We start from the raw sequence: 14,466 nt of genomic DNA on the forward strand, positions 1-14,466 counted from the left end.
GCCTGCAAGGAGATGGACTGGCCATGATGATATGATAAGAAGTCAGTGCATGCACACTAATTTTAGAAATCTTGGATCCCGGGTTGGTGAAGCACTATCTGATCTTTGGTAGGATGGGTAAACATTTAATAATTAATTAGCAGGCAAAAAGGGTGGCTGTACATATAGAGTTTTATGCTTCAAAACTACAGTGTTCCTTACCGTTTCTAGCCTTTGCCAGCAGTATATAATGTGGGAACAAGCTTTTAGGATAACTGAACTGATAGGTAAATAAGTTCTAAGTTCTGTATACACACAAGTTATTGCTCCCTACTCTGGTAATGGGAGAAAGCATGGAGGGTTTCTAATTATTTACATAAAGCCTACTTCCCTGTCTCCCAGCTGCACACTTCGACCACTTGAAATTGAGTGACTCACACCCAAGGGTACTTGATAATGGTAGAATTCGTAAAGTATAAAAAGGAGAAATGCTGTTTTAATGATTTCTAATTTGAGAACTCTTCTAAAAATACAGGTAATGTTAAGTCCCACCCAGAATGCGTAACATTTAAAAACCTGGCAAAGAGCAACAACATGTAGCTAAATATATTAACCAGACAGATTTAGGCCTTCAACAGTTGGATTGTTGGATTACTAATTTCAATACATAAAGCCCTATGAAAGTATTTGACATTTGTTAAACAACACAATATTTCTTCCAGCTTTGTTCAGCAATAAACAGCGCAGTGCAAGGCCACTCAAATTTTGGAAAAAAGACCTAGGAGACAGCGGATAGTCAATCTTAACTGCTACACAGAAATGTAGCTTAGGGTGTAATACAATTTACAACTACTTTTCTAAATGATTATTTTTTAAGAACTCCAAGCAAACATGTATCCCAGTTTTGCACGACGCTAAATGCTGTGGATTATAAACTGCATATTGAAATCAAGATTTTCTACCTATTTATAAAGTTCCATGCAGAGAAATCTAAACTGATCCAAAAAATCTGATATGAAGTCCCTGTAAGCAGTAAGGGAGCAGTACCGTATATCTAATGGTGCTTTATCTTATTTTCTGTAGTGGTGCTTAGGTGGCTGGCTGGCTGGCTGGCTGTGGCCCCTGCCTCCCCTCTGTGTGGTTCAGTGTCCAACTTACCCTTCTCTTTTGATCCGTTGGGGGATTGGTATTAGGATCCCTTTGTATGACACCTTATCAGATGCTAGTGGTTATTATTTCTTCGTTAGAGTTGTGGTAAGCTTTTAATAGCATCAATTTTACAGTGGAAAAGAGTACCGCTCCAATCAATTTTACAGTGTTGTAAATTGATAAGGTCCAATTTCTGACTCTATGTGTACTGTCAAAATCTTCTTTCAACTTTTCAGATATTCCCACAACACCCTTGATGAAGCAGCTGAGGACTGTAAAATGCATCTGCCGCTATTACCAGCAGGATGTATTATTATTTGCACATCTGTATTCATTTTAATATTTGGGGTGTATATTTTTTAATGTTTGGTGTTGAACCATATTCTGCAAATTTTACATGGTGACTAAGGTCAGACATTTATTTTAACAAAATTGAATAAATATATTGTTTTATCTACTTCAGTTGTCTATTTGAGTATGGTGCCTCAAAGGTCCTCATATGTGGGAAGGTGATACTTCAAATGGTGTTTCTAGAATATTTGGGATGTGGCACCTGAAAGGTGACTATTCCATGATAGGTGGTAACCTTGTCTACTTGATTAACCATTAAAAATAATTTAGCTAGTACCCAGTGTCCTATAAATGAATAATAGACAATGTTCTCTTTAACTTTGACTAGTTGCTTTAAGAAGCTTACTCTAAAAATCTTATTTATCCTATTATGGGTGCATTATATTCACAATACATTTTTGAATAAATTAACTTATTAGCCAATCAAATCATGGGAACTGTGTTGTAGCTATCTCCCAGTTCCAGCAACAATTCTCAATGGGAATACATTTTGGAGAAGGACACATAAAATGCAGGCCTGGAAGAGGTAAATGAATATTCAACTGGAGAATGGGTGGCAGGGTAGTATACTTAGTTTAGTTATAGTGTTTTAAAATGTTTTTGTTTATTAACAATTTCTGTGCTGTGGTTAACTGGTGCATGGTTGGTATAATAACTGACAAGGCAAAGCGCCGCAATTTACGGGGAATTATCATATGTATTACTCACCACACTTCAAACTGAGCCATCAGAGGTGGGCCAGGGCATCACGTATTCGTGCTTTTTAAGAGGTTCTTGTTTTTTTATTTTATTTTGGGAGGGAGTAACCCCAGGGCTGGATCTGCATTAGGCATCGTGGGCATGTGTCTATAGGTGGCTGGGGGAGGAGATTATTTTTCTCTGTACAACTATTAGCCTTTTTGTTTTGTTTTTGCAATTATTAGTACATATAATTATCTTATATTCGGTTATTCACACAGTATCCTAAGTTTGAAGCCAGGTTAGGAGTGGGGAAAATGAGTAAGGCTTAGTTTTCACTTGTGTCACTCCATGAAAAGCAGGCCCTACAGGTTTGGCTGATAACCATTCAGGAGGCAATATTGCTACCTCCTAAATGCCAATTTAATCTTTGACAGCTAAACAGGGGTTTTCAATGAGAATACTGTGACACAACCACAAGCTTAGCTTTTGGCTCGCAGTTGTGGTGCGGCCCCATTCACTTGAATTCGATGTGCTCACCGTGGTACTGCCTGCCAAATGTGATAGGGGATATAATTTTTGCTGAACCATGAAGAAAAGCATTGCAGCTGCGGGATGTGTATAATCCTTTCTGGATGCCTATTTTAGCACCCCAACTGCAATGGTAAACGAGCCCTAAATGGTGTGTGTTAAAGCGGTAGTTCGGCGGGATGTGGGTTTTTTTTTTTTAAGTAATGTGCAGCACTTACCTTTCCTCCTTCCCTAACAGGGTGTCCCACACGTCCAGCCGTCCGATGCGCTCTTTTTCGGAAAAAGATAAGTTTGATTTTGCTGCGATGGACGTTTCCATCTTGCCTGTGGGCATACTGAAGCCGACAGGGTCTTCTTCCGGGATGTGCAGTGTTGACGGCGAGCGTCGGCGTCAACACTGCATGGTTGCTATAACAACTGCTAGCGTCTGAAGTTCACGCCCCGTTGTATTAGGAGATTTCCGCGATTACGAGGAGATGTCGCGCGATTACAGCTGAGCGCGTCGACAGAGGAGTTACAGAAATGTGAGTGGCAGGACGGGGGAGAATGGACTGACACGCCCATTCCCCGCGGGAGGACATGATTGACAGGTGGGACGATCGACCAGGAAACAGGTAAGGAGCGCATAAAAAAAAAAAAAAAAATTCGCCGGGTCTATGTTCTTTAAAAACAGTGCTAGTGGTCACAAGTTGTCAAACAGGGTGAACTACCGCTTTAAAGAGTTGATCCTAGCTTAGGACTGTTAGTGTAGGGGAATAGATATCGTGAGCCTACAGGTATCAGTGATGGAGTTCCAATTCTACAGAATTCTGGTTGACTTTAAGATCTACTATTAGTATAAAGGTGGCCACAGGCCAGCCAGCCTTTTTGAAATTGTATGGATGACTGATGTTCTGGGCTGGTGCCCTTTGGGGGAGAATGATCAGGTATGACATTCTTATTATTTGTAACAGTTAAGTATAAATAAAAATAAATACATGGTACTGCTTCTGCTAAATTACAAGAGTGGTACCAGTATTGGCCTTCGTACACATCTATTGATTATGCCAGGCCCAGGTTGCTGGAAACAATACCCCTGGCAGAAAAAGGTAAAATGTTCTTCTAACCTACCTAAATAAATAGGACACATTGCATTCGAGAACTGATTTCACAGTGAAAATGTTATTGGAATAAAAAGCACTGAATGCTGCGAAATCAGATAGCTTCATCTTTTTTATAAATAGTTTGAAAAGTTAGGTTAATTTACATTGTACACAGTTATAAATAGGCTTCATTATCTACATACATATCATGGAAGTGGCCATGGAAGTATCAGTAGTGGGTATTGAAAAGAAAAAAGACCAAGCAGACATGACTGGCAAAACATTCTATCAACAGTGTCTCCTATATACAGCTTTTGCATTCATGCCCTCTCACTGGTGGGGGTTGCTTAAGTAATATTAAAGTTCAGGTCAAATATTTTCAAGAGATGTAGTTGAGAGTCTATAGAGTGTAATGACTGCAGGTTCAGAAAGAGATGTAACTAATAAAGTAGCTGCATACAGAACAATGTGTGACTGTGCTGAGTTTTAATTGTTGACCAAGGTATTTTGGGGTGTGAGGTTAACCAAAGCCACCAACTGTCACAAAATCATATCCAAGGTAACTGTGGTTAATAGAACAGTACTGTGTCAAATAAATGCTAAGAGACTTCATACAATTTGCCCTACGACGCTTCATGGCAAAACACACTGGGGGACATTTATCAAGCAAATTAGAAATGCAACTAGACACAAATCAGGCTGCCTCTCATTTAGCAAGGTCAACGCGATGGTTTTCCTGTGTATTTGTGAACCCCAAGCTTAAAATTCTTCTCATCAAACTGAGACAGATTTGCCAGGTCTGCCACAGATTTGCCAGGTCTGCCACAGATTTGCCATTGAAGATGAGACAGATTTTCAGGTTTGGGGCCACATATATGCAAATTGGATGTGGGTTTCCTCATATCCAATTCACATAACAGGGGAGTGTGACTGGCTCTCAATAGAACTGATTCACACAGGTCCGGGGCAGCCGCGGTCCGCATTGCAGAAGGGTCCTGTGTGTCTTTGGGTCCGGTTCAGGTGCGAATTCAGGCAAAAATTCAGACCTGAATCGCACCTGAACCAGTGAAAGGAAAGTACTGGACGCCATGCTGGGAACCGCAGCGTGAGACATGTGAACCCGGGCCTCACTTCAAATGCACATTTAGGAAGTGGTCAGGGGCAGGTTTATTCTGCTATATAAATAGCTGAACTATTGTAGCAAATCTGTCTCGTAAGCTGTCTACACTGCTCCTGGTTAGCAATGTGATAGAATTGATAAATGTTCCCCTTTGCTTATATATTTAATACCATATAGTATTACGCACAGAACTATTGAGTTCAGTGTTCATAGGATTGAAGCAGATATTTTTCATGGAGACAAGGACTGGCAGAAGAAAATGCTATCTAGGGCCATTATAATTACTTGAAATGGGGTATTTATTTTTCTAACTGAAGCTCTTCTTTATTCTAGTGGATGGTTGTAAAGACTAACTTAAATATCGGTAATGTTATTTGAGTTTGACATAGGTGTAAGGCAGCACTTTTGATTTGATGTGTACAAGGAGGCATTTACAGATCCTCAGTTCAAGCATCTTTCATATGTATAAATAAATTAAAAAAAACTAGCTACAATTAAATCACATTAGCTAAAAGCACTGAATAGTGCAAATGACAACGCCACAGTGTTGAAAAAAGATCTTCAGCCTGTTGTATATTCATATCATAATCCTGGAAAAATGTGCATTACATCTAGAGCAGTAGAGGTCAATAAGCTGGGTGGAAGGTTTAAAGAATAATGCACATATTTGTTCATATATTCATGCTACACATTGAAATTTTCCCTCCACTGGTTGTGAATTAGTCTTGACATCTCTGCAAATCCACCATTAGATAACAGTAGGGTATTTTTTTAATTATTGTAGGTGAATTCAGTATCTTAGCAATGTAACCTTAGCAGCATAACATGACTTCTGAATGCAGGATGGACAGTCAATCAAATGTCAAGAAAGCAACATTTTTAGTACAATTAATTAAGCCGACTAATCACACAAACGTGTTAATAATGTTTGTAAGAAATTAGATATTCTAGCTTATTGACATCTAGTTTGTAATGTGGCAGAGAGAAAAAAGATAATTTTCACAAATGACAGATTAGTAAGTTTGTGTCTGGCAGAGAAAAAAAAATCTTAAATAGATCTTAACCAAAAAAAAAGACTGCCTGAGGGGATATATTATTGAAACAGTTAAGGCCATTCCTGTTTGAGAGCTCTCCATGGAAGTGTATAGAGTAGGAAAGGGAAAAGGGGGGGGGGGTAAAATACAGGCCATTGTACCATCGGTGATGGTATGAAGATAAAAGTCCAAATAGTAGTCTCAAATACTGTGATGTCATTGAGTTAAAAAATATAATAATAGTAAAATAAAGATTTCTTTATGGCACGATCCTTTTTTTCTTTTTAAATAATACAACCAAATCATATGACGCATTGATAGCGTAACGTCAGGAACCAGATGGCTTTCTTTTGATGCAAAAATTGTTTTTTGAATTGGAGACGATGATCCAGACAGTAAGCACTGCAAACGTTAGAGGATAAAACTGTTCAAGACGATCAAACTATTCCTTCCTAGACAAGTCCTTATTTGTATTTATGAAAAAAGCAAGAAAACTTGAATGCAGCTAATTGTAGCCACTTAGATTGCAACGAAACCTAATTACATTAATATTGTTGTGAATACCTGGCATAGTTTGTGCTGTACCGAACCACCTGTATTGGCTACTAGATTGGATTGCACTTGACCAAGTTCCCTTGCTAGTTAAAGGGGTGAAGTTATATGTTTGGGAAAATCAAGACTTTAAAGTCTAGTCCTTGCAGTGACATCACTGTTTTCATCCTATACATAATTATCCTTGTAAAAAAAAAATGTGTGCAACTTCTTTTTTTTATTTTTTTATCAGTTGGCGTCATATATTGACCTTACCCTGATTGAATTCTGATTGCTAGTTGTTCTCTGGGATGTATTCTTCACTGGAAAAAACACAACCGGAAGTCAAATCTCTTTTTCCATTTTGAAAACAAACCGTTTCACCTTGGGCTAACCAATCTCTACTTGTCAGCCACGTAAGGTGCTGTATGATCTTCATCCATCAGAGAGTAGGCTGGTGCCAGAGTCACAGCTTTCTGCTTGTTTGTGAATGCCATCATCTTTGACATCATTTGGTGCCATTGACTGTTTCATCAACTTGGCAGTGGAGGCAGCTGCATACATCAAAACCGTAAAACTAAGGTGAAAAAAAACATGTAGAAATACTCCCTTTTCATTACTCCAGAAATCTGGAGTGATCTTTTCTTGGTTTTACTTCTGTATGAGCTGATAAGTTCAAACTAGCAATGCAAAAATAGTAAGGAAGCCTCAGAATGAAAACCAACTGCCTCTTTTTTTCTGATTAAGGAAAAAAATAAACTGTAAAAATATGCAGCTTAAACAGTGACTTCATTCTTACTCCCAGTACGCAGGTGCTGGCTCGGAAGATGGCCAGGAATAAACTGAAGTTGCTCAATGGTATTCTGGCGCTTAGCAGCAAAAGCTTGCCGTCGATTGGCTGTGTGGTTGGCCATATCCCACGTGGTCTTGGGGGAATTAGAAGAACTAGGGTGGGAATTCATTTTGATCATGTGGTGGCGGTCTAGCATAGGAGTGCTAGCACAGACATTGGTGTGAGACAGGGCCTTCTGATGTCCAAGACGCATTTCATGGAATGGCGGTGGCCCACGATGGTGTATCCTTTCAGGAGACAGCAGATGCTCCTGTGAGTGCAAGACCTCACGAGAAAGAAGACGTTCTTGAGAAATGAGGCGGTCTCTGGGTATAGTGTAATCATAGTGAACTGGGTAGTGATTGTCCGAGAGGATGTGCTCCTGGGACATGACTCGTCTTGGTGTTTGAGATTTTTCTAGGTAGCCATCATGGTCATAGTTCATCTTCATGACATGAAGTGGAAGGGTACCACGTGTTAATTCTGCTAGGTGTTTTCTCTTTAGATAAAATTCATCCATGTCCTTCTCAGCTTAATGAAACAATAAGAAACACATAAAAATAAGTTACGTCATAGACATTGATGTCCCTATTATTAACTATCTACAGTATTTGATTATATAAAAAAAAAATGTAGCGCAACACTCCTATGTGGTATACTGTCAATGTGTACATTAAACTAAATATATATATATAAATATATAAAACAGTATTTGATTGTTTGTCCATGCAAAAATTAAATAAACATTTTCTTAAAATAACAGTGAACAAAAAAATCCAGTCCAGCACCCAAAAAGTGCAATAAGTGACCAGCTATCTCCGCTTCTTCACATGACTTGTGCACCTCCACCAACCAGGTGAAAAGCCTGCTCACCTCAAGCAAGCTAAAAACAAGTGCATCTGTATCCTCCGAAAGGCAATGATCACAAATTCGGCAAGCCCTCCATAGCTTTCCCCAGACTCAGACTGAAGCCCTGTACACACGATCGGTTTGTCTGATGAAAACAGACCGATGGACTGTTTTCATCGGACAAACCGATCGTGTGTGGGCCCCTACGGTTTGTTTTCCATCGGTGAAAAAATATAGAACATGCTTTAAATTTTTCCCATGGATAAAAAAAAGATAGAAAAAAAGAATCGTCTGTGTGGAAGTCCATCAGTCAAAAATCCATGCATGCTCAGAATCAAGTCGACGCGCGCTCGAAAGCATTGAACTTAATTTTTTTTCAGCACGTCGTAGTGTTTTACGTCACTGCGTTTTGACACGGTCGGATTTTTGACTGATGGTGTGTAGGCAAGACTAATGAAAGTCAGCTTCATCGGATATACGCCGAAAAATTCCATCAGATATCCGATCGTGTGTACGAGGCTTAATTATAGTTGTGTAACATCCAACATAAATCATATGGAACAAAAAGGCAACAACATAGTGCACACTATTTCTAACTTCACAGGAAAAAAATGTAAATTAGTATTTGAAATGTAATCGTCGGCCTGCGCACCACTCATACGGCAAATGTCACGGGCTCGGCTCCTACCTCCTAGACACGTTGAGCCCTCTGATTGGGATTCTTAAGTGGGCCTAGTGTTTTATATTGGCTGTTTTAATAATTGCCATTTGGAGGATACAAAGTGAGATTCTTTTTATAATTTAATTTTTGCACAGACTAAGAATCAAATACTGTTTTCTACATGTATATTTAGTTTGATGTACACATTGACATTATACCACATAGGTGTGTTGCACTACACTTATTTTTGTATAATCACTTTGTATTTTCTATTTTTGAGTGATTTAATATAATTTACAGGAGGCGCTGATTGAGATCTAATTATTATCTACAGTATTTATTTAAAATATTTTTTTTTTTCAAAATCATACTTACCTAGGTGGTGCTGCAAGACTGAAAACCGAGCGATCAAACACTGCTTTTTGCCTGGTTCTCAGAGAGTTAGTCATCGGCTCTCTACTCTGCCCCCCATGCTGACTGGGTAGCTGGGCTGTGGAGGGGGCAAGAGCAGCTGGCTCAGGCTCTCGGCAGCTTGCTGAGAGGCCGAGCCAGGTGCCGGTCCAGGGCTTTAAACGGATCCTGACTTTATTGTGGTGATCTTGCCCCAGCCTGGACCGGCTCTGTGACATCAGCCGACAATGGGCTTCAGCCTGCTGTCTGATGAAAACGGGTCACAGGAGTGCAGAACTAACTGCACTCCTGTGATCCACAGGAGAAGTACAGCCAAATAATCTTTGACTGTACTTCTCCTTTAAGGATTGTGGCCAAACAACACAGAACTACTGCAGTAGCCACTTTGAAGTTTCCACAAAATAGAGAAATTCACAAAGCCAACATTCATGATGAATGAGCTGAAACCATAGAAAAAGATAAACAGAATAAAATCACAAGTTTTGTTTTGTTCCCTGCATGGGTTACAAAGATAAAATTAAGCCCTTTAATACTGGTGCTCACATTACTGCATAGTAGGTCTATAGGCTTCCTCCTTTTCTGGGGCAGAGATTGATATGAATTGGATCTATGTACTCTGAAAAGTGTTGATTAATATATTGGTGCTGTGCTATGCTGTGCTATATATAAACTGGAAAAAATAAGCTTAATCAGATAAGATGTTCTCCATTTTCCAAATTTCCTACAGTGTTTTAGCTGACCTGGATAGAACATTTTTTTTTCTCACTTCAAGGAATAATTTACTTGGTGCTGAAAATGCTGTTAGGTCAGATTTTGTATCGTAAAGGAGAATGGCAAGAAATTATTTTAATTAAAGCTGCTGTAAAAGGTGCATGCCTCACCATATGGAGATTACTGCCTGATTTGAAACAGTACAGAGCAGAATGCAGGGACCAGAAATATAATGAAATTGACAGAACAGCAATGGGAACGTACTGTAAAGCCTTCGTACACACTACTAGTTATTTTTCATTCAACCCAGCAGGTTTAACGGACAACTCAGGTCAGAGCCACTGTACTAATAATCTGATGTTAGTACAATGATCTTCCCTGCTGTGCTATTGTGATCTGACAGGGGGGGTGACTCCCCCGCCAGAACACTCCGGCGCTCTCAGCCAATTGCACCGGTCCGCTGATTTTCTTCGGTCATGACCCTTCGTCGGAAACCAGCCGGTGCCGTCTGGCATTAAGCCCACTAGGCTTTACAGCAGCTTGTTTACCAAACAACACAGAGATAACTATTAATTATAGCTTGAAGGGGTTGTAAATGTTTGTTTTTTATTTTCTAAATAAGTTCCTTTAAAGCGGGGGTTCACCCTGTTAAAAAAAAAAAAAAAAAAAATTTTATTAGACCATTACATTCGGCATCGTAGCGCGAGCTACGGTATGCCGGTCTTACATTTTTTATCCCCGTACTCACTGTGCTATGGCTCATTGAAGATTCCGGGGAATGGGCGTTCCTATGGTGAGAGAAGGTGATTGACGGCCGGCCCTGGCACGTCACGCTTCTCCGGAAATAGCCGAAATAGGCTTGGCTATTCACGGCGCCTGCGCATAGCCTGTGCGCAGGCGCCGTGAAGAACCGAGACCTACTCCGGCTGTCTTCGGGGAGCGTGACGTGCCAGAGCCGGCCGTCAATCATCCTCCCTCTCCATAGGCACGCCCATTCCCCGCGGGAGTCGGATTCTTCAATGAGCGATAGCACAGTGAGTACGGGGATTAAAAATTTAAGACCGGCATACCGTAGCTCGCGCTACGATGCCGAATGTAATGGTCTAATGATGTGAAGGAGGGTGAACCACCGCTTTAAGCTAGTGCATTGTTGATTCACTTGCCTTTAACATCAATTTCCATTCTAAATGTTTTTTTGTTTGTCTGAATTTCTCACTTCCTGTTTCTCCTCAGTAAGCTTTCCACCATCATCTGAGCGGTGGTGAGTCAGCCAGAACAGCTTACTGAGGAGGAACAGGAAGTGACAAAGAAAACAAAGAAAAATGACCAGTTACACTTACCGGTAGCTGTATTTCTGGTAAGTCTTACAGGACGGCACCCTGAGAGATGACTGGCTTCTCCTGACAGGAAACACAATCAAAAAGAGGTTAAAAACCCCGCCCCTTCCCGTGCTCCTCAGTTTGAGATAAAGTATGAACCCACCAGTGCACGGGAAAAAAAACACAAAAAATATAATACAAACCAATAATGTATCACAAGGGTGGGAAGTAGGCCTGCCGTCCTGTAAGACTTACCAGAAATACAGCTACCGGTAAGTGTAACTGGTCATTTCTCTAGTCATCTTCCAGGACGGCACCCCGAGAGAGAAGCAAGTAGCTTCAGGCCTACCTTAGGGCGGGACCACTGCTTGCAGGACCTTTCTCCCAAAAACCAAGTCCTGAGGTGACAGTAGGTCAACTCTATAATGTTTTAGGAACGTGTTCTGACTTGACCACGTCACTGCTCTGCAAATCTGCTCCACCAAAGCTCCGGCCCTTTCTGCCCAGGAGGTTGCTAGTGATCGTGTGGAGTGTGCTTTAACATTAGGAGCTACCTTACCGGCTTGCACATAAGCTAAGGAAATTGTCTGCCTAATCCACCTAGAAATGGAGGCTCTGGACGCTTGAAGGCCTCTTTTCTGACCCGAAAAACAAATTAATAGATGAGTAGAACGTCTAAAGACCGTAACTCTCTCTAAATAAGCTAATAGACATCGTCTAACATCCAGGCAATGAAAGGAAACTTCCCTTTCGTTCTGGGGATTTGAACAAAAAGAAGGGAGAATTACCTCCTGTGACCTGTGAAACTTTGTTACTACCTTAGGAAGGTAAAGGGGGTCCTGACTTAGAACAACCCTGTCCTCAAATAAACGAAAAAATGTCTCTTTAATAGAGAGCGCTTGCATATCACCTATCCTCTTGGCTGTCGTGATTGCCAAGAGGAGGCGAATTTAAAGGTGAGTAACCTGATGGGGATAGTGTCAATTGGCTCAAACGGAGCCTTGGTTAGTTGAATCAAAACTAACGAAAGATCCCAGGGCGGGACCCTAGAGATTCGAACTGGGGACAACCTTTCTCTGGCTATAAGGAACCTCTTAACCAGAGGATCCAGGGATAGGAGTCTATCCAAAAAATACGACAAGGCTGCCACCTGAACCTTTAGAGTCCTTGTGGCTAGCCCCTTGTCTACTCCATCTTGAAGAAAATCTAAGATGACCGAGGTCTCCTGCTGGGAGACCTGTCTCGCTGAACACCAGCGAGAAAAGATAGCCCAGGTCTTGGCATAAATACGCCTAGTGACTACCTTCCTACTGGCTAGAAGCGTGTCAATTACCCTCTCGGAGCAGCCCCTCTCCCTCAAGCTCCGCCTCTCAAGCACCAGGCCGTCAGCTTGAAGAAGCCGGGTTCTGGGTGATAGATCGGACCCTGATGAAGAAGGTCTGCCCGAACAGGGAGAAGGAGGAGAGGTGACATTGACTCTCGCTCTAGAGCGGGAAACCAGGCCCTCTTGGGCCACCAGGGTGTGACGAGAATAAACTTCCCTACAGCTAGGTCTAACTTCTGTAGGACTCTTGGAATCAGGTTCAAAGGAGGGAAGGCATAGGCTAGATGAAACCTCCATACCTGTGCCAATGCATCCACCCCCTCCGAGCCGTGTTCTCGGGAGAGAGAGAAGAACCTCTTCACTTTCCTGTTTGCCCTGCGGGCGAAGAGATCCACCTCTGGGCTGCCAAAGTATTGGCAGATCAGACTGAAAACTTCTGGATTCAGTTCTCATTCTCCCTGGAGAATGGGATGGTGACTTAAATAGTCTGCCTCCAAATTGAGGGTCCCTTTCAGGTGTACTGCCGAGAGAGAGAGAATCCTCTGCTCTGCCCAGCCCAGGATCTCTAGCGACAACTCCAGAAGGGTGCGGGATCTGGTGCCCCCTTGATGGTTGAGGAAGGCTACCGAGGTCGCATTGTCGGAAAGAATCTGGACCTCTCGGCCCAAAATTCTTTCCTCGAATGCCTTCAGAGCCTCTCCGACCGCTAATAGCTTGCGGTAATTTGAAGAAGCCCCCCTCTGTCGTTGGCTCCAGGAACCCTGGGCACAGAGTTCGTCCAAGTGCGCTCCCCACCCCCATGAGCTGGCGTCTGTGGTGATCCTGACCGGATTGGTCTGACCCCACGACAGACCCAGCTGCAGGTTCTGTGGGATAAGCCACCAGCTCAGTGAGAGCTTCACTGGGTCTGGAAGACTGACGCTGACTTCTAGGGATTCTCTTTTCCCGTCCCAAGAGGAAAGGAGGAAGAACTGGAGGGGTCTGGAGTGGAGCTGCGCCCACGGGACCGCTGGGATGCAGGAAGTCATTAGGCCTAGCACCCTCATGATGTCCCTGAAGGAGGACTCTGTTCTCTCCATTGTTGATCTGACCACTGACATGAGACCCCGGATCTTGTCCTCGGGTAAAAAGAGCTTCCTCTCCAGGGAATCTATCAGAAACCCTAGATAGAGTTTTCTTTGCTCTGGAAGGAGTGAGGATTTCTCCTTGTTTATGATCCAACCCAAGGACTCGAGGGTAGTCATAACAGTGGCCACATCCGAAAGAAGGAGATCTCGACTTTGATTGTATAACAACAGGTCGTCGAGATAGGGGGACTATCGCTATTCCTTGCAAGTGCAGGAAAGCGATCGCCTCCGCCAGGACCTTGGTAAAGACCCTTGGACTGGAGGCCAGTCCGAAAGGGAGGGCAGCAAATTGCCAATGCTGCACTCCCTGGGCGGAGGCGATCGCAAACCTGAGGAACCTCTGATGACCCAAGAAAATTGGGACATGGAGGTACGCGTCTCTTAAATCGATGGTGACCATGAATACCTCTCTCAGTAGGAGCCTCCTGAGGCTGTAAATACTCTCCATTCGAAACCTCTTGTGGAGGAGGGAGGTATTCAGGGGCTTCAGATTGATAATCAATCGAAATTTCCCTGACGGCTTGGGGACCACAAAGATGTGGGAGTACACTCCCAACCCTCTCTGGTACACAGGGACTGGAACTATGACCCCCTGTTGTGCCAGTTCTGCGACATTTTGCAGAAGGCCTGCTGACTTGAGAGGGTCTTTGGGTAAGTGAGTCAAAATAAAGTTTGGAGGGGGAAGCTGACGGAACTCTAGCTTGTAACCCTCCCTTACAATCTGGAGAATATGGGGACTTTGAGTAACACTCTCCCACCTGGGAAGGAACTGGGAGA

The 14,466-nt window shown here is 42.3% G+C and overlaps 1 protein-coding gene across 1 annotated transcript in view; it reads right to left on the minus strand.

Moving 5' to 3' along the window:
* Nucleotides 1–2,888: 2,888 nt before the first annotated feature.
* The window catches only part of SHISA7 (shisa family member 7), a 94,163-nt gene continuing 82,585 nt past the window's right edge, over nt 2,889–14,466 (minus strand). Inside the window, exon 5 of the mRNA XM_040325594.1 lies at nt 2,889–7,818. Coding sequence (XP_040181528.1) covers nt 7,232–7,818 — 587 coding nt within the window. The 3' untranslated portion in view covers nt 2,889–7,231. The remainder of the gene's footprint in view (nt 7,819–14,466) is intronic.

The sequence above is a fragment of the Rana temporaria genome, chromosome 10 (genome assembly GCF_905171775.1).
Source record: "Rana temporaria chromosome 10, aRanTem1.1, whole genome shotgun sequence".
NCBI lineage: Eukaryota > Metazoa > Chordata > Amphibia > Anura > Ranidae > Rana > Rana temporaria.